The sequence below is a fragment of the Drosophila guanche genome, unplaced genomic scaffold (assembly GCF_900245975.1).
Source record: "Drosophila guanche unplaced genomic scaffold, DGUA_6, whole genome shotgun sequence".
Lineage (NCBI taxonomy): Eukaryota > Metazoa > Arthropoda > Insecta > Diptera > Drosophilidae > Drosophila > Drosophila guanche.
The window spans coordinates 6800689-6822096 of record NW_022995746.1 but is presented as its reverse complement, the minus strand read 5'-3'; the positions used below and the strand labels follow the sequence as shown (position 1 = coordinate 6822096).

Sequence of the window (21408 nt, the reverse complement as noted above, 5' to 3'; positions counted from 1 at the left end):
TGGAAATAAATATTTGGTAGACATGGGGGATTTGGCTTCCTTTTTTTGCTATTTCATTGCCTAACCCACGGGCAGAACCCGAATCGAAATGGAAATGTAAGTGAAAATGCAAAGAGCAAACACACAAAAAATGTGTCAGGGGAACACTGCGACCGAGAGCAGACCAGAGCGAAACAAGACAAAACATGGCAGGAAGCTTACACACGAGCAGGGGCAGGAGCAGCAAGGAGCAGCTTAATTAAAGAAGTTTTCTTACCTGTGAGCAAAGCACAGGTGGGGGTGGAGAGAAGCTCTCTGCTGGTTGTCCTTTATAATGGATTACATTAGGATGCAGAAGGCAACCGGGCTGCCAGTGCAGTCTGTGTATGTGTGGCTGGGTGTGTGCTCGAGCACTAAGTATAGAGATAAGCACCTAGACACATACCTACTCGTACCCGTACCCGTACCCGTACCCGTACTCGTATGTTGTTCTCTCTGGCTGTCTGACTGAAGAGCCCCTGAGATACAGCCTGATTACCGCCTTCGGCTCGACATTTTCACCCTGGAGACCATTTGATTTGTTGCCTTGGCAGGAACAATTGGGGAAATGACTATATAATGGCATTCGACTTCTGCTTGTACATGTACTTCGATCACTCTCTGTGCCATTTGGGCAAGAAAGGGAATAATCAGAATTTAAGAGTGGAAAGCCATCAGCCAGTACCATGGGGAATCGAATGGAGGATGTGACTGTGCCGAAAGTGATTTTTAATCTGAATGTCTGTATAATGCATCAACGCGCATCCTAGCTGCACACGGTACATGAAAACTAATTTAAAAAACTTCTTTCATTAGTCCTTTCAACTTGTTAAAAACATTCACTAAACCGCTGCCAATCTGTACACTTAATCGCTGCAGCAATTTGCTAAACAAATCTAAACCGACGCTCAACTTTTATTGGACTTTCGGCTACAGTTTTAACAGCCAGCTCATAAAACAGTTAAAAGCAGGGCTTATCGGTGCACATAAACCAAGATAAACCAATAAAATATCAATGTTCTCAGATACGAAATGGCCGTGAAGCTCTTTCACTGCGTTTCTAGTCTGGAGTCTGGTGTCTGAAGTCTGAAATCTACCCCCGGAGACGCTGTCTGTAAACTTGGAAGTTTGGTCGAAAACTATTCAGTTAATCCGTTTAAATCTCATGGCATCATGTTAAATTTAATTGCAGCTATAAATTCCACTTGCCAGCACATAAACTTTCCTATCCATTCACGGACTCCCACCCAAAGTCTTGGGGAAAAATGCAATCGCCGGGCAAACAATTTTTCCCCCAAGCTCCTCTTGCATTTGACTTACAGCTTTTGCGTGAAATAAAGAAAAAAAAGAAGAACAGCCACACACATCTTAACCGCTTTTGCTTCAGTGGGTGGCTGGCTGCAGGATTAGCGGTCGCATATATCGCGAAGTGAGCAAAGAAAAATAAAATGCCAGTTGCTTAGTCGTATAAATGGCGTCAAGAAGAGCGATGGCAGTCCACGAGGAAGGATCCAACAGCTGGAGAAGGGTGCTGAACAGATGGAGAACTAACAGCATCTTCATCAGCCAGTCCATCTCTTTTGCCTCCCTGAAACTTGATTGTGCAATTGGCTATACTAGCTGATGGTTGGTTGGTTGGTTGGTGGTGGCAAGGATGTGTCAGGAGGACAGCTAAGCCCCAAAGTCTATCCCCGTCGAATGGCTAAAGTGCAGCTATTTGAAATGTTTCCCCTGATTTGAATTTAAAGCAAAATGAAGATTTGAGTGTTATTTTGAATAGATTTGCGTGGATTACCTTTGCCTGAAGGATTTGTTCGGGTAAGAAGTTTGAGTGGTGGAAAGTGGGTGTGCAATTTGCACACAAATTGTGTCTGGGGTTTGCATGACGATTTAGATAATATTTCTGGGAATTTTTTAGAAGCTTCTTTGATCTTCAGAGACTCATTTAACAATCCTCAAAACTGAATAAACTCTAAAGGTAATATTTTTGGAAACTTTTAATGTAACTAATCCCTCAAATATATAGATCTGTAAATCTTAAATTCATTCCTAAATCCCCCTGCCTTTATATTACTTTTTTTCCAATTGAAAACTTGACTAAATCCCTTGGCATATATCTTGGCAGTAAATTTACCGCATTAAGAATGCACTTTGGCTCAGTTCAGCCCAGTTAATAATTTTCCAGTTCCGTGCAATTGAAACCCACTCAGCACACTCGCCTGCTAGCGTTATCCTACTCCTCCTCCTCTGGCTGTGCCACACCATTCCTGCCACACACTCGCAGTGGCCGCAACTTAACCCCATTTAAACGGGCATGCATTAAAAAAGTCTAAAGGATGAGAGTCGGGGAGTGGGATCAGAATACAGGGGCTGAAGACTGGAGTGTATGTGCAGCAGATGGGCAGGCCATGTGGGGTTGGATATCTGCGGGAAATTCATTTGCCTGCAAAGTGGCGGCATCAATAGGGATGCTCGAGTGTATGCCTTGGGATTCGATGGAATGCGAATTGAAACTGGAACCACTCCTGTATGCTCAAGTGGTGCAAGTTTATTGCCACTCGAAATGTGTTGGACGGGCGTCTGTTCTGGCGATAATCAGCACAAAATGTGCAGCGAGCCTCAAACTCTGAAACCGAATGCAATTTTAAGCAAATGCCAAGCGATGACCACCACCTGCCCGAGACCCAGAGGGATGGCAGCGTGATCTATCGCAAAGGAATGTGAAATGCATAATCAATGCTGAAAGGTTTCATGGGAATTATGCTAATGGGAAAGGTATCGATGGAAAGATACACAAATTACTCTCAGAGGGTAGTAGAGGCGTTTTCTGAAGTACTTTAAAATATTTTAAAAATATTTTCTGATTAGTTTAGGGTACGTTAAGGTAAGTTAGGGAATTCTGTAAATAGTCTCAGTCACCTATAGTCATTAGGGGTTGTTACGCGTATTATTTTGATGAAAATGTACAACCCTTTCAATGTAGAAATGGATTATCGTCTTCACACCCAAAAGTCACGACTCTCCCTTTAGTTTTACCATCTCTAAAGCTCAAAAGTATTGGCCTTACAAGTTCAGGGAGCAAGTGGGAGCAGAACTAACTTACCTGTTTAGGCCATCGATGCATACACCAAACACGCAGGGATTGCTGAGGCAGGCAAATCCTGCGTCGCCGCCACCCACAAGCAGGCCCAGGCATAAGCCGAGAAGCAGCAGCAGCCTGGAGTGGAAGCCGCTGCCACCGCCGCACTTAGCTAATATCCTTAATGTCCAGGCAGAGTTTGGTGAAGTTGGTGCTGTTTCCGGGCAGCAGGATGCTGCTGATGCTGATGCTGCCGTTGGAGATGGAGTTGAAGTTTTTGGAATGGTTTTTATCGTTGGTTTTTCTATTGTGGTTGTTGCTGTTGCTGTGGTTCTTGTTGTTGGCATCTTTTGCAGGTGGTTTCGTTGCATATCCGTTGTTGTTTGTTGCTTCTGGGTGGTGGTGGTGGTGGTGGTGGCAGTCAGGCCCGTGGTAGTGCAACCATTTGCTGTCAACGGTGTGGCAGCTCGGTCATCATCCTCTTCCAGGGTTCTCGCCTGCTGCTGCTCATCCTCCTCTGGCTGCTGCTGCAGCAGCTGTAAGGGACGTCTTCGACCAATTTCGCGTCTCATTTGAGGCGATTCCTCCATTGTCTGTTTATCAATCTGAATCACGTTGATCATACGCCCAGTGGATTCTTGGAAAGTGCTTTTGATTGATGCTGCTGCTGCTGCTGTTGCTCCTTGAGCTGCTGCTGCCTTACAGTTGAGTGTCCTTTCGCTTGTCCTTGTTGCTGCTCGTCAATCCGCTTAAGTGCTTTATTAGTTCTCATTGTTTGCCCTCCGCAATTGTTTGTATTTCGTTGGGCATCCCACAACATCCACATCCACCTCTCTCCCTGGTTATCCTAGTGCGGCGCTCCTTGTATGCACTCTGCGTCGCCTTCGCATCCTCAGCATTCTTGTTTATGATTTTTCCACCCCTCCTCCTCCTCCTGTCTGCTCTCTCCTTTCTCTTATCTTCTCTTTGTTTTATTTGATCTATTTTTCCTCTCTTGTTGCTGCTGCTCTTCTGCTCGTTCACATTTTTACAGCCATTCCAATTTACAAACTGCAAAAAAAGGAGCATAAGAAAGAACTTTATGAATATTCAGGAAATTATTTGCTCAAACATTTAGTTAGATATTGTTCATATATTCTGATTAAGATTTTAGCTTTGCCACTTAAATGTTTAAATGGATTTGTTGCACAAGGATTTGGGGGATTGCAAAATGGTTGCAACATAGATGTAGAGGGTTAGCAGATGGCTTTCTGGCTTTATTTCATGCATTCATTTAGTTATTTATTTGATGAAAGTAATGTAAACCTCCACAACATAAGTAGGTGGAAACTTTATTGTAAGAATTTAGACATTTATTCAGCCAGAGAACTAAAATTCAGACGATTCCACTATGGTTGACTTACTCATTTACTCAAATTTACTCAATTTACTCAGAGAAATAAATTAATAAATATTTATAGAAATTTCAATCTTTATGTAGCCATCTAGTCATCTAGTCAGTGGCGCAGCCGTAGAGTAAATCCAAATCTTTGTTCTTCATTTGCGCTGCCCACTGTTATCCCCCATTCTCATATAAATATGTACATATCTACACATGCACATACATACATATATACATACTCCCGCACGGGCATCGGCCTATGCAGCCGTTATCTCGCGTCTTCATCTCGCTCCTTTCCTCCCCCATTGTTATTACTCTCTCGATCTGTCGCTCTCTCGTTTGCATTAGGGCACGGGCAATGAGGCCGCCTGAACCGTAACATGAACAGTTATCGTCTTTTTAATCTTCTTGAAAAACTACGCTACTGAAAAAGCTCAGCAACTTGTTTTTGCAATGATTCTACTGTGATTTCTTATTGATAAACTAATCGAATTATAGTAAGTGTATCTTTAAATATAAAATAGCTATTCATATTCACATTTCTATGATATATTTCTTCATGATATATGAAACGGAGCGCTAAGAACTATTTTGTATTTAGTAAAGTTACAAAAATTCCAGCCCCAAACGTTTCTATTTCAATTTCAAATAACCCACAAAAGTGCTGTTCCAAAATGTAGCTACAATAATCTCTCCAAAAAAAGAGTTATAGCTTTGACATGTCTTGAATAAACAATACCCTTGAAATTCCCTAAAGCTTTTTCCCACTTTTTCAGACAGTTCAAAATCGTTTTGTCCCTCTCCCGCTCCCCTGTGAAATGTGAATCTGCACAACTAATCCATAATGCCGCCATGTGGCTGGGCTTTCCATTTCATTTCATTTTGTTGGTTGGGCAGCCAGATGTACATCACACATGTGTCAAAATAAACCCCAGAACTTGTACACAAATCACACATACCCAGGCGAACATGTGTTGGATGGTTCGAGGTGGGTTTCAGCGGCGTTTGGGGTTTTTGGGTACTTGGCTGTTGGGCTATTAAAACGATGGACGAGAGTAGAGAAATCCCAGTCACATGTGCAGTAAGCTGCAGAAAAGTTAACAAACATTTTTGGAACTCTCTTCTTTTTTTTTTGGCTGGTACTTTTAATACAGCTCCTCTTTTTCTCTCGCTTTCTCTTTTTTGAATGTCTTTTATGTCTTTTTTGGGTTTTGTGACTAGCAAATAAATTTATATATTTTTTATGGTAGCCGCAGAAAATGCACAGACAGCTCCCGTGACAAGTTCAAAATTGAAACCAGCTACGGACTCTGCACGTCAATTAAGGAACGAAGGACCAAAGCACCGGACATGTGCCATGCCAACTGCAAAACTGCAAAAAAAGAAGAGGGATCAGAAGCAGACCCAGACAACGCCCCATAACTTGACTGCATCATCAACATAAATCCGACTTAACTCCGAGCAATGGTCAGCAGTTGTAGTTGCAGTCCACTAGTAGGATTGTTGGGAGTGTCTGTAATGTGTGGCCATATTGTTAGGAAAGGACTGAAATGGCTGCAAACGATATGGCCAACGTCAGTCATAATGTTTTGGGATTATATCTTGGTGGAGGAGGCTTTCTTTCAGCTTCCATTTTCCATCTTCAAGTGGAAATTAGTGTCGTTCATGTGAAATTGAAAGATGCAACGTTGACTGACTCTGCACTAAAACTAAAACACATCCACCGGCAACTCTGGTATCGTTGGAATAACTAGGACACAGACACACAGTAGTGTAGTCTCAATGTTGGGCAATAGATCCTGATGATGCTGATGAGGCTCTCGTTGTCCCATCAGCAAAACTGCATTGTCAAGGGGCCAAAAACAAAGGAAACAAAAACACACAACAGCCCATACCTGATATGGCTGCAGGGCTGCTGCAAAGGTAGAGCGGGGGTGTGGCCCGTGTTTGGAGGTATCATCACATGGCCGACTGACGACAGGAGCAGTGTGCGGCCTCGGTGAATGAATGAATTTAGCCTGTAAACACAGGTACACGGGGACACAGCATGAAATGCGCACGAACGGAATGGCTACTCGCTCCCTCTCTCAGAACTGGCCAAGAGCCAAGTGGAGCAGTCAGCAGGACAGCAGGGGAGGCATGAAGAGGCAATCTCGAATTGCCGGCAGAAGCCAGAAAGTTGTTCAAGTTACAGAGAGAGAGATAGGACATTGTTGAGTGTTTGGTTCTCCACCCACGATGATGATGCTGATGATGATGGTGTTGAGTGGCGCCTCGAAGGCATCCCAGCAACCATCCACCGCTGTCGTTCAGGGAAAGCCATTCAACACTGAACAAACAAAATGTTGTCCACTTTCGTGCAAGAACCCATTGGGAATTGTATGCATTACCAGCAGCAAAAATTGCACGAGGGTACTGCAACTATTGGTGTTGCACAATTCGATCTTTCAAGTAGATAAATGTTGGATAATATTTTCCAACTTTCTTTTATTTTCTTTGATTAACTCGCTCAGACATTTTCCACACTGTATCTGCTGCAATACTTTTATGGGCGTTGGGGAAAAATGTTAACTGGCAAATGTCATCAAATTGCTTGCACCTGCAGCATACATTTTTCGGTAGAAAAATTTTAACTAGCGCATAAAAGCGAAACGTTTTCATGCTCAAAAGCCATGTCAACCTGCACAGCAACAGCACAGAATCCCAAACAATCCAAGCCAGGAGCAAATCAAACCGAAGAGAACCCGAGGACATACCGGCTTCAGATGTTTCTGTTTTTATTGTTCCGGCTGCTGTTCCTGCTGCTGTTTCTGTTTCTGTTTGGTTTTTATGGCATTTGCAGAAATTGCAACTTTGTAGAAGGACCGACCAAATCGGTGTTCTTCGGTAGACAAGGTGGGACTTGAGGTGCCTGGGGATTTGTCATTAACGTTGAGCCATTGCCTACTCTGTGTCGACATAATGTTGCAGATTTTCAAACAGAAATGAAAGACGTTGTTGCCGCTGCTGCTGTCTGTGCTCCTTCATTACCATTTTCCCGTACCCAGACCCATCCCCGTTGCCGTCACGAATTTGATGACATTAATGAATGGGCCTTGTTGGGCAATGTGTAATCTGGTGGGGTAATTATAAGCAGGTTTTCTCTTCTCGATGATGATGGGCAGCCAGAGAGAGAGAAAGAATGACTGCTGATGGCGCTGTAGAAAGGACTTTCCGGCAGCTGTACAAAAAGTTTGAAAGATAAATGATTGTGATGGATTGTTGTGTGAATTACAGTGTAGTCTAGTCTACATCAGACATCGAAAAGTGGTAATTTGCCGTGCTGTTAATGATCAAAAAGGTAATCGAAAATTTTAAATAAAGGAATCAATTTTGTTGGTAATTGATAGTCAGGTGTCTATCTGATTTTTCAATCTATTGTTAAGGGAAGTACTTTGTAATTGAGGGGAAATTTATAAAGGAAATCAAATTTGATATATTTGATACATATTTGAGTTTTTCCCAAAGAATATTTCTATATTTGCAAGACTTATGTTCCTGTTTATTTGCCAGAGAAATTTCCTTGCACACATTTTAATTAAATTGTCAAGATTTGTTCTTGTCGGTTTGTTGTATTTTAAGCGAATTTATGCAAAGCGATGGCAAGTAAACAAGTGCTTCTCGTCTTAAAAAAAAGTTTACTTGAAACTGTAACAACAACTGTAAGAGAGAAGAGAGAGAGAGAGAGAGAGAGAGAGCGGAGAGAGTTAGAGTGGAATGTGGAAAAAGCTTGTTTCCTTTTCCTCACCCAGTTATTCTCTCGCTCTCTTTGACGCTCGCTCCCTTAGATTGTTAATTAATTCTGACAAATATTGTGCAAATATTTGGAAAAACTCAAAAGCCAACAACAGGCAAGTGCCATTGTCTTAGGGTGCTGCTGTTTCGGCTTGCAGTTTGACTTAAATTCTGTTTGAAAGGGAAGGAATTAGAAAATTTGGCTAAAATATTACTCGCATTACTCTTATTTAGCAAATGCATTAGTTAAATTAATAGATATCAATTTATAGGTTATTATAACAATGTAATCTTTAATCTCTTAAATAAAAACCCCCAAAAAACTTGGTGTGGTTTCGTTTGGTTAAGTTGAATTTATTGAAAGTAAAACTCTTATATGGAAACCTCTAAATTTTACTTCAAATTGAAATCTCAAAATATTACGCAACTTGGAACACATCTCTTGGAAAAATCCTCCCAAATTAATGAAGCTGGGATTATGCCAAGGAAGTCTCTAAGGATCTTTCTTATGCAAATTGTGTCTCCGCATGTGTCTGAGTGTGTGTGTTTCTGTGCTGTAGTTTGGAGCGCGTGAAAATCGATGGCCAAAAATAAACAACTGGCACTGGCACACACGCACTCAACGACAGAGGTAGTCGCCATACACACGCCCACATGTTAAAATAATTAACTTGTCTTTGGCAAGACATATGAGTAAACACATTCCACTTTCTCTCAGCCACTCTCTCTCTTTCGTTAGCACTCTCTTTGGTACTCGCTCTCTCTGACTCACTCTCCCCTTCTGTCTGTTAATAAAACACGCCATGTTTGCAGTGCACAAATACAATTACCTTTAAGTACGAGTACCCCCAATGCACTGTCGTACCGTACGGTACCCATTCCACTGGTCAAACACGTGCCAGTCCATGGCACCAGTTCCGTTTGCTTAATACGATTACATGGCCTTACCCCTGCCCAGCACAACTCGTGCTTCTTCCAGCACCCCCAACTAGCAGACACATCACAGCCCCCCATTCCATCAAAAACTTAGACTATAAGAAGTGGGTATGCTTTGCTTATGATTTCGACTATGAAATACTGGCTACTTGGGAAATTCTAAAGGAAATCTTTGAGAGCGAGTCAGAGGAAAGTAGAAATATAACCAAATAGAAGTGTTTTGGTTCTCTATTAATAAAATCTTACTTTATATGATACTTTAGATACTATCCTTCTTTCAGTTATCTCTCTTTGGCTCACCTTTCAGCTACTTACACTTTAAGTTATACAAGTTGAATCCCTTTCAGCACTACAAAACATCTGATCAAACTCTTAGATACCCTCTTCAAAGGGTACAAACAGTGGACTACACAAAATCAGCTGGCAAACTGCTGCTGCTATTGCTGCTACTCGTTTTAGCTGCCGCTGCCACTTCTGCCACAAACGTGACGCTGTCCAAGGGATGGATGGACGTAAGGAGTTTGGTGGCTGGGGGTCAGCAGCAGTTAGCATGTGGCCCCTGCTGCTGCTGTTTCCCTCCCCACCCAATCTCCCCGTCCGTCTTGTTTGCTGCTGCTTTTATGGGTCGTTATAATTAATTGACTTAAATCAATTTCTGACTTTGAAGCATATTCGTGAGCATTTCTCTGTCACAGTAGCTGCTGATGATGTTCGAAAATGTATTTCATAACTCAAACGCAATCTTGGTTATGATTGGGATATACAGATATGGATGGATCAGCTAGTATAATATCTCTAACAAATGGCATAATCTGGTAAACAAATATTGCACTTAGAATTATTACTTGAAGAAATTCTTCATAAATATGAGTACAGTGAAAGGTCTCAGTGGGAGACAGTCAAAAGAAGATCCACCTTTTCAATTTCAGCATTTAGCTGCCATTGTTGCAGCGCATTTCGCTTAGTTATCTGCACTCCATATCCTTAATTCAATCTTCCTTTTAGCAATCCCATTTCCCATTCAATATTCCCGTTTTGCATTTAGTTTTTTGGCCTCGAAAAGCTAGAACCCCTTTGCCACTGCCGGGCACTTGTGCCACTCTTTGCTTTTCTTTTCCTGGTTGAGAGCACCGTGGAAGAAGGATAACAGGCGACATCCGTTGCCTAGGAAGTTCAAAGCTGGTTAGATATATGACTGCCATATCCTGAGCTGCATCTGCGTCAGCTGGAAGATTAAGTGTCAGCACGCGCTATCCACAGCAGCACACACACGGAGAACACATAGGAAGTATAGGAACTAAGGGAACACGCTCAACAGCAAAACGAAACACAGACATACACACAGGACGATACAAGCCGAAGATTGCGCATACGCCAATTTCTTTAATACCACGTTATGTGTATAAGTTGAGGAAGGGTCTGTTGGATTGATAGACATTTGTGCAACGGACAGAATATGTGTATTTGTAATATGTTGAAAATTCTAAAGTATTTATAATTTTAAATATTTTAAACTCTGGAAATATCCTCCTTTTATCAAACATCTCTGTTGCTGGATCTCTTTGCCAGGTATCCTTTAGTCGAAACATCTCTCATTTGACGCTTTCTTTTAGCTCCTCATTGAGGTCTGCAGACTTTGTTCCGGCTCCTCTGCCTCCTTTTGCTGACCCAGCCGCTTGCCTTTCCCCTATTAACATTGTTTGGCTCTTATTCTTTGTTTTCTAAATGTGTTTTAAAAATGTTTCGAAAATTGTCGCTGATTCTCCTTGGGCCTTCCCTTTTTCCTGCTCTTTGCCTTTCGCTACTCTCTGCACCGCTCGTTTGGGAGGGGTTCGGTCTGTGTAAACACATTTATGTTGGGCGTACGACGATATGGCATGGTTTGGTATGGCGTGTGGCATCGTTCCGAATATTTATTAAAGCAATCTGTGCTGCCTGCAGATTTATTTAACCGTATTTGTCTTGCAATTTATACACATCGCGTTGCATTGCTGCGGGATATTCGTAGCTTCATGTGTGCCATATGGCAACCGATTCAATAAACGTAAATAGAACGTAAATTGGTTATTGAAACATTTATCTAAAGCGGAGAGTTTACTGCTTTTTGAGGGTGCATGTCTATGTGTTTGTCCAAGTGTTTTGACTTGGAGATTAAATGTCCTCGGGTGACTTGGTGCACCGTTGCTTTGATTGGCTTAATGGCTTCGATATCCAACAAACTTATGGGTTTGATCAATTAACTATTCAATTTGCCGTGATTATTGTTGTGTGCTTAAGGAATTACCTTTTGATGGTGCCAAAGAGATTTGTGGCTGTTCCAGTTATTGATGTTGATTGCGTGGCATTTTGGGGCTCAAATGAATGCTTAAACCAAAGCTCAAATGTATGATAATTGCGCACAAAGGAAAGAAATTCTCGTGCATTAATTCAATCAAATGGCTTCAACCTAGATTTATTATTAAATAAAGTTGTTTGGCATTCAAATGGCTTTTTTTTCTTGCTTTTTTGACTTTTTTCCTTAATATTCTTTTTGATATTCTATCAAAAAAATTCAGTTTATTTTACAATTTTTCTTAGGAAATTCTCTCGCAAAACTTGTTAAAATATTCCGTATTTATCTATTAAAAAATCTTTTTTATTTAGCTTATGCATCTCTCAGGGTAAGCAATTTTATTTACTCAAAATTTTAAATTGGGTTTTCTCTAACAACTTGAATTAAAACGGAATTTATAGACACTTTTTGTGGCATGACTTTTCTGATTTATATTTTCTTGAATGCTGTTTGCTTTTGCCCATCAAAAATCAATATTGAGAATAATGTTCTCTAAGCTAAAAATGTGGCCACTGCCTCTGGGCTTACTAATCCTCCTGGACTACTTTTCCAGCTAACAGAAAGTAGTCTACTTTGAGGTGGTGGTAGCTCATATCTCCACCAGAAAGTTTCTCCATGCTGTCCTTGTTGCCACGCCGCAACAGAAAATCACACCGCAACATCGCAAATGCAATAAATGGAGCCAAACACACAAATGTGGCATAAACAACACAAAGAAGCGGGGGATGGGGCAGCCACTACTGACTGCTTCGGGTGGCATGGGGCAAGTGGGCGCGCTAGGCAGAGGGCATCGGCATGGATACATCGATTATACAAGGGCGGCCGGGAAACCAAAGCCAAATTGTGGACGGAGATAACTCGACTCCACTTTCTGCTGGCTGCTTCGTTCTCTCTTTATTTTTGTGCGTGAGTGTCTGTGTGTGTGTGTGCGAGTGTAATTGTGGCACTATGTAAAAATGTTGCATGCTTTCAGGCGGCCAAAAACATTTCCCACATTTTTCGGTAGTGGTAATAAAAGTTTTTATCGCTTTGAATGAAAATTTTACGCTTCCGCAATGTGGATTTTTACTGTATCTCTCTCTCTCTCTTCGAAATTATTGTTGCTGCAGTTGCCGCTGTGTTTATTATACCCTCTCAGAGAGTGTCAAAGAGGCAGTATTAGGGGCAGAGGGTACTATGATGTTGAGCATATACTTGAGTTGAAATTAAGAAAATATCCAGTGAATAAGACTGTGCATTCTGTGTCAATAATTTTAAACTATCAGACCACGAACCATCGTCGTTTAATTTTTGGGAAAATCGTATCTTGAGACGACAAAATTATTGTTCTTATAAACAAAAAAATCTCAAAAAGGGCATCCAAAAGCTACTGCCTCTGCATCCACACTTTCTTTCATGCTTTGATTGCCTTTTCCGCCTTGTTTTTGTTTTTTAGCTACCATGCCTCTACTTTGACGCCCTCAAATACGTGCAGTGGGCGTGGCTCATTGCTGTCAGTACTTTGTTGCCATTTGTGCCATGTGCGTGTGTTGTTTCCGCTTGCAAGTGTAATTAAAATTGTGCAAACTTAAGTAAATGCCCGGGCGCCATATTTATGTGGGTGACTGTAATTGCATGCGAAATCGCATCCAAAAAAGAGTGAAATAGGGGGAAAGAGACACTGTGTTTATGCTTGCAAATGAGTAGAAAATTGAGTTAATTTAAATGCAGTGAAAATAGGTTCGTTTTTCGTGGGAAACTTTTGCAAGTGAAATGCAATGTTTGCTTCTGGCACAAAACAAGGAAAATATCCCGAAAAAGAAAACGAATTTTTGTTTTATTTTCTGGGAATGTTTTAAGAAGATTTTGGGTGATGTTGGGAAAAATTAAATGGGAAAGAAAAGTTGTAGACAGTTTTTGGGGAATTAACGCAATAAAAAAGAACGTGAAAGGTGCAGAAAATATATTTTTGTACATTATTTCGAGAATTTGCCTTTATAAAACAAATGTCCAAAGGAATATTTCATAACATTAAAGAGTGTCTGGAAATTAACGTACAACAAAGGCAAATTCAAATTATGTGTCGATCAAAAGTGCGGCTTAAGAAAGGAATTTTAAAAGAGAGAAAAGTAGGTCTACATTTTCTTTGATCAAATACTGGATACATTATCATAAAAGTCAATGTAAATTTCCCTTTCACGGCACAAAGAGAAAAGTCAGCAAGTTAAATCCTTTAAGTCCCCAATTACCAACATAAGTTTGACTAATTTATATTTCTGCTTCACAGTTCAAAGACTTTCGATTGATATTCAATCCGTGCTGTCGCACCCAAATGATTTCCAATTAGTTTCTCATCCGCTTAAAGATTTGCTTTCCGCCCTTTTCAGTCGTTTTTGCCCTTTGAGTCTTTTCTGCCCTTTTTATTTAAGCGTCAATATCACGTCGGGGCAATTAAATTAGTAGAACATTTGATGAAAAACCCGTTTGGATAGCATTTAACTTTGTTGCAGTCAAGGGATGAATGCTGGATGCTGCTTAAAAATGAAATTCGCTCAAAGGAATTCTCGCTGGCAGCATGTAGCAGCGAGTTTGCGATCCGCGGCAAGAGTTAATTAACCATGGAGTGGCCTGTGAAAGGGAAATGTGCAAACGGGAAATGGCAAAAGGGAAAACGAGGGGGCACAACCACCGAACAGTGTTTGTGTTGTTGTTTCTCCTGCTGCTGGTGGTGGCAACAGCGGTGGCAGCGGTGCTGTTGTTGCTCTTGTCGGTGGTTTGCTGTCAGCAGTTGACCAAATGAAGAGCTGGCCAAGTCCGGGGACGTCTTTTGTGCGGCTTGTTAGGTAGGAGGGAAAGTGGCAGGCGACAGTCATCAAGTAAGGTTGGGGCATGCTCCAACACTGTGGGGCGAGGCGGTAGAGTTGAACATTGTTCTGGACAACCGTTTGCGGTTTGAATGCCATGTCATGGGCTGTTTTCCTTTCTTGTGGAGCCGCCTTTGCCTTTGCCTTTGCCTTTGATTGTTGCTTCATCTGTGGAGCCATTGGAATGTGTAATAATTCATTGAAACACTTTGAGGTGGTATTTCCTTTGTAAATGCATATTTGTATGTTGCTGGCTATTGAAAAGAGAGGTTTAAATAAATACAGTGGGGCCATTGGAGAGCGTACTCCAAGAGAAAAAAGCGCCGAGCAGCAAATAGTTACAGAAAGACTATTTGAAGTCCCTGTTCAGATATAAAAATGCTCTGCATATGAGGAATGACAGCATATAAAAAAATGAATGTTCCCCCATAAACCTGCCAAAGCAGCTGCTTTTCCTTCATCAAATCCCCTCACTCCCATATTCCCTGTGCCCTGATGAGTGTGTGTGGGAAATGCATCTTGAGGCTTAGCAAAGCGTCGCACACGTCGCTCCTCACCACTTGTAACCGCTGTCAGTGCTTTTGTCTATGCATTACCCTCCGCCATAAAAAGCAAACCGGAAAATCTTATCATTTGGGTTCCGCAGATTTCCTTGACTTATGACCATTTGCAGCAGCAACAAAAAAATACCCTGCCGCCGCAATGAGCTGGCGAAGATGTCAAGACAACCCCAAGCCAAACCCAGCCACACCCACACAAGGGTAACCCCAGGGCTTACACACACTTGCAACAGCTGTGGCAGGGCTTCTCAGCCATTGACTTACACACAAATATACACAGGTGAGAGTTTTAGAGGAAGGGAGAGACAGAGATAGAGAGAGAGCGGAATGTCCCTCGTGTAACTTTTTTCATTTCGCCGAGTTCGTTCTTAATTAAATTATGAATTATGCACAGTTAGTTAAATAGACGAACCATCCCCGAACCCGCTTCGTTCTCTCGGTCGTTGGTTGCGTCCCTCACTTTGCTGAGATTTTCTATGTTGTGTTTTGTTCCGTTGTTTTCCGTTTTATAGTTGCGAAGAGGGTAGCGTGATTGTTGGAAGGTGTTTGCTTTGTGTACATGGAAGACTTTGAGAAAATATATTAAGAATCTATCTTGCTGTTTGTACATTAAACTGGCTACAAATTTGAACAGTTTTCCCATGGGAGGAAGTCATAAAACTCAATAAAATTAGGGCAATACATCCTGTAGCCGCCATGGAAATTATTGTTCAAAAGCAAGCATTAATATATTCTCATTATAAATTTGTTTATTTGCAGATCTGCTAGGGTATCTTTAGCTTCGGCTTTCATTATTTTAAAGATATGCCAGACCCGGGCTTACATTGAAGACGGATTTGCCGGCATAAACATAAACGTAAAGAGAGCTCATTGTTGCGGCTCATTCTTTTTTCTTTACATTTTTGCTTTATGTTTGTTTTGCATCGTAAATGGTATTACTAACCCAAATACACTTGCTAAATATGTGTGCGTGTGTGTAGGTGTGTGTGTGTGAGGGGCATAAATAAGTCGCTTATTTATTGCACGTACCGCACAGCACACAGCACACATCACACAGGAAAATGCCAGACACGACCTTAAATGGGCACAAAGTGAAAGTGTTTGCTCTGCGTTGGCTTTCCTTTACTTTCATTTTCACTTTCATTCATATCGAGTTTCCCTTAACGCAAAGAACAACACTCCATGCCCACATTCACACTCTTGTGCGAGTATTTGTTATTTTTCGTATTTGCTCATAAAATGTGTGTGTAATAAAATTGCCCGAATCTGTCGTTATTTATGACCACAACGTGAACAAATCTTTACAACAAATATATTTCATGTAGAGGTCACTTCAGATTGCTGGATATTAACAACTTTTCGGAGAGTTCTTGAATGTGTTATATGACCTAGAAATGCACACTCCATAACCAAACCTCAAACGTAATGCTTAAAACAATCTTCACTGCTCTTGTCATTCAAATAATCAACACAAAAGTTGTGCCCACAAAAGCGGCAAGGAAAGAGGACCATTTCCACGTAAATTACTCTCAAGCCCACGTGGCATACCCTTGAGCTGTGCAAACAATCCACAAACTTAATTAGATCTTCAGGAAAGGAGGCGGAGAGCCACATACTCCTCGTACACATTCTGTAATCGGGGCAACTTTCGAATTTAAATTTTCAACTAATTCAGACAACAGATGTGACAACAAACAACAACAACTTGCACAACAACCACAACAACAGTAGTACGTGAAAAAGATGAACAGAACCACAATGCCAGCCAGGAAAAGAAAACGAACTCTCCAAAATGCTCAGCATTGGCATCCTTTTTCCCCCGAGTGTGTGTTGACTGGAGGATGTAGATGTGGATGGGTCTGCTGTATGTGGGGTTTACGGATGTGCCACCAACTTCAAAATAAGTATGTTTTATGCTGTGCCGCAACAACAACAACAACAACTGAACTGAAGGCAACACCCAACAACATTTCGTTGTTCACTGCGGAAGCGGAAACTTCAAAGCGCAAACACTTGGCTTTATGAAGCTGTTACGGGGGATAGGGTAAAGTGGGTAAAACCAGCTGGAAAAGCTGGCTGCCAGGTATAGACTGGAGGTGGAAATGGAGGTGAGCGAGTGGCAACAGCGACAGCGTGCGGCACAAGTGTAGCACACTTTGTGGCACCGAAAAATGGGGGAGCCACAGCAGACAAAACGTGGCGAGGAGAACGGGGTATCTTTTTGACAAGTGTTTGTTGAAGTGACACTGAGAGAAACAAAGGAACGTGATAGAGAGCTAATAAGATGTAGTAGTATAAGTATTCTCAAGCTAAAATAAATAAATAATAAGTAAAGTAGGTAGCAATAGTGGTAGTAAAATAGAGGAAGGCACATGGTACCTTCGTTTTATTGTAGTATTTCGACCCATTTTCATTTAATATTTATGAGTATACTTCATATATTCCCCATACTCAAATTATCATTAATCAATCAATATCTGTCTTGGGTTCTCTAAATATAGAATCAATCACACGATCCCATACCTTTCGACACCTGCGCTCTCTGCATTGCGTGTGTGTTTTCATGACTTCTGAATTTATTTACGCATTGCAGGGAATTTTGAGTTTTCCTTTTGGCCACAACGCCGAGTCGCTTTCAAAGTTGTCAACTCGGCTGCGGTGCCCCGTCCCCGTCCCCAGCCAACCGTTTTGTTATTAATTCACAGAGCACTTGTTGTTGCCAATGTAATTGATAACCTGCGTCACCAGCTGCAGGACAAACAGACAAAAAAAGAGAGAAAGATGGAAGAAAAGGGACAACCAAAGCCAAAGGCATATCCCAAGTGGAAATGCTAAAAATAAATTGCGTGAATTTGCCTTAAGAAAAAGAAAACGTGGCAGGCAGCAAGGCAGGAAAACAAATGCAATAAAGGATATGACAACAGGCCCTGAGAGAGAGAGAGAGAGAGAGAGGAACAATAAAATTTTGAGCAATTTTTACTGTCAGTTGGTGCCGTTAAATTTACTTACTGGCAGATTCTGGCAGCTTTTGGCAGCTTTCTTTGTACCCCTTTTTATTCTTTGGTATTTGTAGTTGTTCTCGAAATACTCTAACTGAGAAGAGTTACTTTGAGACTTAGATTTGGATTAAGCTAATGTAAAGAATATTCTCAAAAAGGCCGCTAAATGAATAGAAAATATTCCAGTGAAAATAAACTCTAAAAAAATCTCAATTTTACTCAAAGCATTTTCAGATTTTGTTTGTTTTCCGCTGCCATTCAAGAGTGTTTCGTTGTCGTTGTGTCCAATTGATGAGTTCTTTTCACCTGTTTTCATTTGTTGTTTGTCGTCTGCCTTGTACAGGTCTGTCTTTGGCTTGTGCATTGTTGATGCGCCTCCTCCTGCCATGTACATATTTTATACTATATTTTTTTCGGAGCTGCACCATGCCACGCTACGTTCACTCTGGCTGCTTCTGCCTTTGGTCCTGTTCCAAGTGCACAAAAAATGCGTAAACTTAACTTGATTTCACAGACATTTTTTCGTCCCATTCTGTGTTTGCTTTGGCCAAACAATTCCTTTTGAAGGTCCCTGGCCAAGTGCCTGTCCGGGGCCAACAAAAAGAGGAGAAAGCCAAAAAGAAGGATGCAAGTTGTAATTTCATTTCTCACAACTCTTTGGGACTTCCGTGCCCTGCCTCCTCCTCTTCTCCCCGTAACATACTTTCTTGGCCATATGTGTGCGGGGGTGTGTGTGTACATGGGGGCGTGTTTAATTCAAGTTGGCAAACAACATAGAGATAAAGTTTGTTTGGATTTCACGAAAGCCCGCTGCTGAAATTGTTGCCGTTTCTCCCACTTTCTTTTCGGCGCACTCTCTCTCTCTCTCTCTCTCTCTCTCAGGGCCTGTTGTCATATCCTTTATTGCATTTGTTTTCCTGCCTTGCTGCCTGCCACGTTTTCTTTTTCTTAAGGCAAATTCACGCAATTTATTTTTAGCATTTCCACTTGGGATATGCCTTTGGCTTTCGTATTCAAGGCCCAAAGTAAAATCCATTTTTTACTCCAAGTAAAGCAATTGTAATTTTGTTAAGAAAATCTCTCTCTCACTACTCACGTTTAACTCTGGCCAAATATTTGCATTGGTTTTCACTGCTGGCCATCGTATTTTCATTATCGTAAGTCACCCAAAATATTCTGTGTGTTTTGAAAGCAATTAAATTTGCATGTAAATGGCATTTGATTATAAAACTAAAACTCTCTCTGATTGCCTATATTTAGCATCAGTTTAGGCACATTTTAAGGCTTTTATTTATGTTATCATAATTATATTTTTATCTATATTAACCAAGAAAGAAAGCATTCCACAGTCTATTAAAAGTTGTTGGTATTAAAAAAACATAAGGAATTTAGTTGTTTTGCACTTTATTGGATATTTAAGCTGCAAAATTTGTTTGCTTTTATTTTAGTTTTCCTTTCAGAGTGGATTCAAAAATTTCCTAACTTTATTAAAGCCAAAATGTTGCAGAAAAACTTTAGTTAATCTCACAAGGAAACAACTTCTGAAACTCCAAGCAAAAAATAAACACGCAAAATATTGCTTTAGCAATTTCCATAAATAAAACGAAAACATTAAATATTTTGTAGCTAGTCTAAAATTCCTTCAGAATCCATCAAAATGTTCCACTTTTTGTTTGAGCCAAATACCCTCCTCACTCCATGTGCACCCTTAGCAACCCTTTTCGAAAGCAAACCATCCACTTAATCTGTGACAAAATATCGCCTATGAATAGTTCTCTCAGTTTTTGACAACTTGGCCAAGTAAATATTTTAATTTTGCATACAAGTCAGGCCCACTAATTGGGCTAAGAGTGGAGACTTCACAAACAGAAAGACAGACCCAAAGAAAAACTACTGCTTAAAGTGGGAAGTGTGCCTTCCCTTTGACGATTTTCCCCATTCAAGTTGGGTTCAAAGTTCCCTTCAGGCTTGTTTGTGGAATGTCAACTCTTGCCTTTGGCACCGCCGCATCTCCAACTCTTATCTCTGTCGATCTTGAAACGTCTGCCAGTCGAGACTTGAGACTGCGCTCAGACCACAAAAGGGAACCACAGAACTTGCTTTGCTTTTACTTTTGGGTGGAAAGCAGTTAAGAAGCTTAAATGTTTCACCATTTTCGGGCTATCAAAAATGAATTTCGTTAACCGCAACACTTATCAGTTGGGCGGGCATTTTTCTTTTGAGTTTTTTGTTGCTTTGTGTGTTCTGTAAATGTGTTGATTGATCCACATGCTCATGGAAAACTAGTTAATGGTCATTATCCTTGATGTATTTCAAAGATAAACAGATACTGTGGTGTGTAGAAGTTTGAGGGAAACTTGAAGACTCATAAATAGCTGCCCACGGATATTGATAAAAGAACTTAAAGCAAAAATGCAATGGTCGGAGATGAAGGATGCCAAAAACAGCAGGGAGAACTATTATGCCTAGAGGTAGAGCCTGTTATGTATTTAAATATATTTATTCCCAAAATATATATCAAAATAGCATTTGTATGAAGCATATTTAATGCAGGATTCAAATCTGTTGGCAATCTTTTGTTAATAAGATATTTTATCATAGTCTGATGGGTCATAACATTTACATTTATTTACAACCCTTATAGTGTTTTCCCTTTTTTGTTGGCCATTAAAAACTAAATTTCCTCAACCGCTACAAGGATCACTTAGCTTGGGGTAATTTTTCGCTGTTTAGTTTTTGTTTGCTCCACATACCCGAAATCAGTTGATGGACATTATCCTAGTGTTATCCCAAAATGTGAAGGGTCTTGTTTGCTGACAGTTATTTTGTTGGTTTTCTGGTTGGATTTCTTTATTTTTGGTCACGTCATCGATTAGCAATGTGTTGCCATGGCATCGTCCACTTTGCAGCAGCACAACACAAACACAAAGCACGGCGGCTAAGGACAGGACTGGACTAGGGGCTGGTGCACGAGGGAGGGTTAGACCACAAAAACTAACACGGAGACCACGAAATACACGGGCACGGACACCCTCCACCGAGTCCTAGACCCACAAAAATGCAAAGTCCTCTCCGCGAGTTGTAAACAAAAAAAAGGACAATGTCTCACTGTTTTTTGGGGATGGGTCTCTATGTCTCGTCAGGATAATGCTGCGGCGTATCCTTCGCACTTGTATCCTTTGATAGCAGTTTTCTCTTGGTATGCACTCCACACTAGGAACAACCCGTAACTATGATGATATTGATGGGCCTTTTGTTTGGGCTTTGGTTTGGTTTGTTTTTCTTGTTGTTTTTCTTGGGGGGGGGGGGGGACACTTTCCTTTTAGCAATTTGCGACTACAACACGACCGTCTGCTTGCACGGCTCGCCGTCAACTGGTTTCGCCTCGCGACTCCAAGTGGTTGTCGTGGACGTGGCTCGTGCCACCGTGCAGCCAAAGTCTCGTGCCGCCACGAGATCCAAAAGACGAGACGGGGACATTTTCTA

The 21408-nt window shown here is 41.1% G+C and overlaps 2 protein-coding genes and 1 long non-coding RNA gene across 3 annotated transcripts in view; 1 reads left to right on the top strand and 2 right to left on the bottom strand.

Annotated features, from left to right (window-relative positions):
- Positions 1–3880, bottom strand: part of LOC117581728 (protein eyes shut) — a 43496-nt gene extending 39616 nt beyond the window's left edge. The window contains exon 1 of the mRNA XM_034269108.1: positions 3122–3880. Within this exon, the coding sequence (XP_034124999.1) occupies positions 3122–3720 (599 nt within the window). The 5' untranslated portion in view covers positions 3721–3880. The remainder of the gene's footprint in view (positions 1–3121) is intronic.
- Positions 1–21408, top strand: part of LOC117581729 (MKRN2 opposite strand protein) — a 62484-nt gene that overhangs the window by 38088 nt on the left and 2988 nt on the right. The gene's annotated exons all lie outside the window — the stretch shown is intronic.
- Positions 4092–21309, bottom strand: LOC117581732. The gene is made up of 2 exons (XR_004573674.1): positions 20676–21309; positions 4092–4147 (listed from the first exon to the last, which is right to left on the bottom strand). It is a non-coding gene; the product is annotated as an uncharacterized LOC117581732 (long non-coding RNA).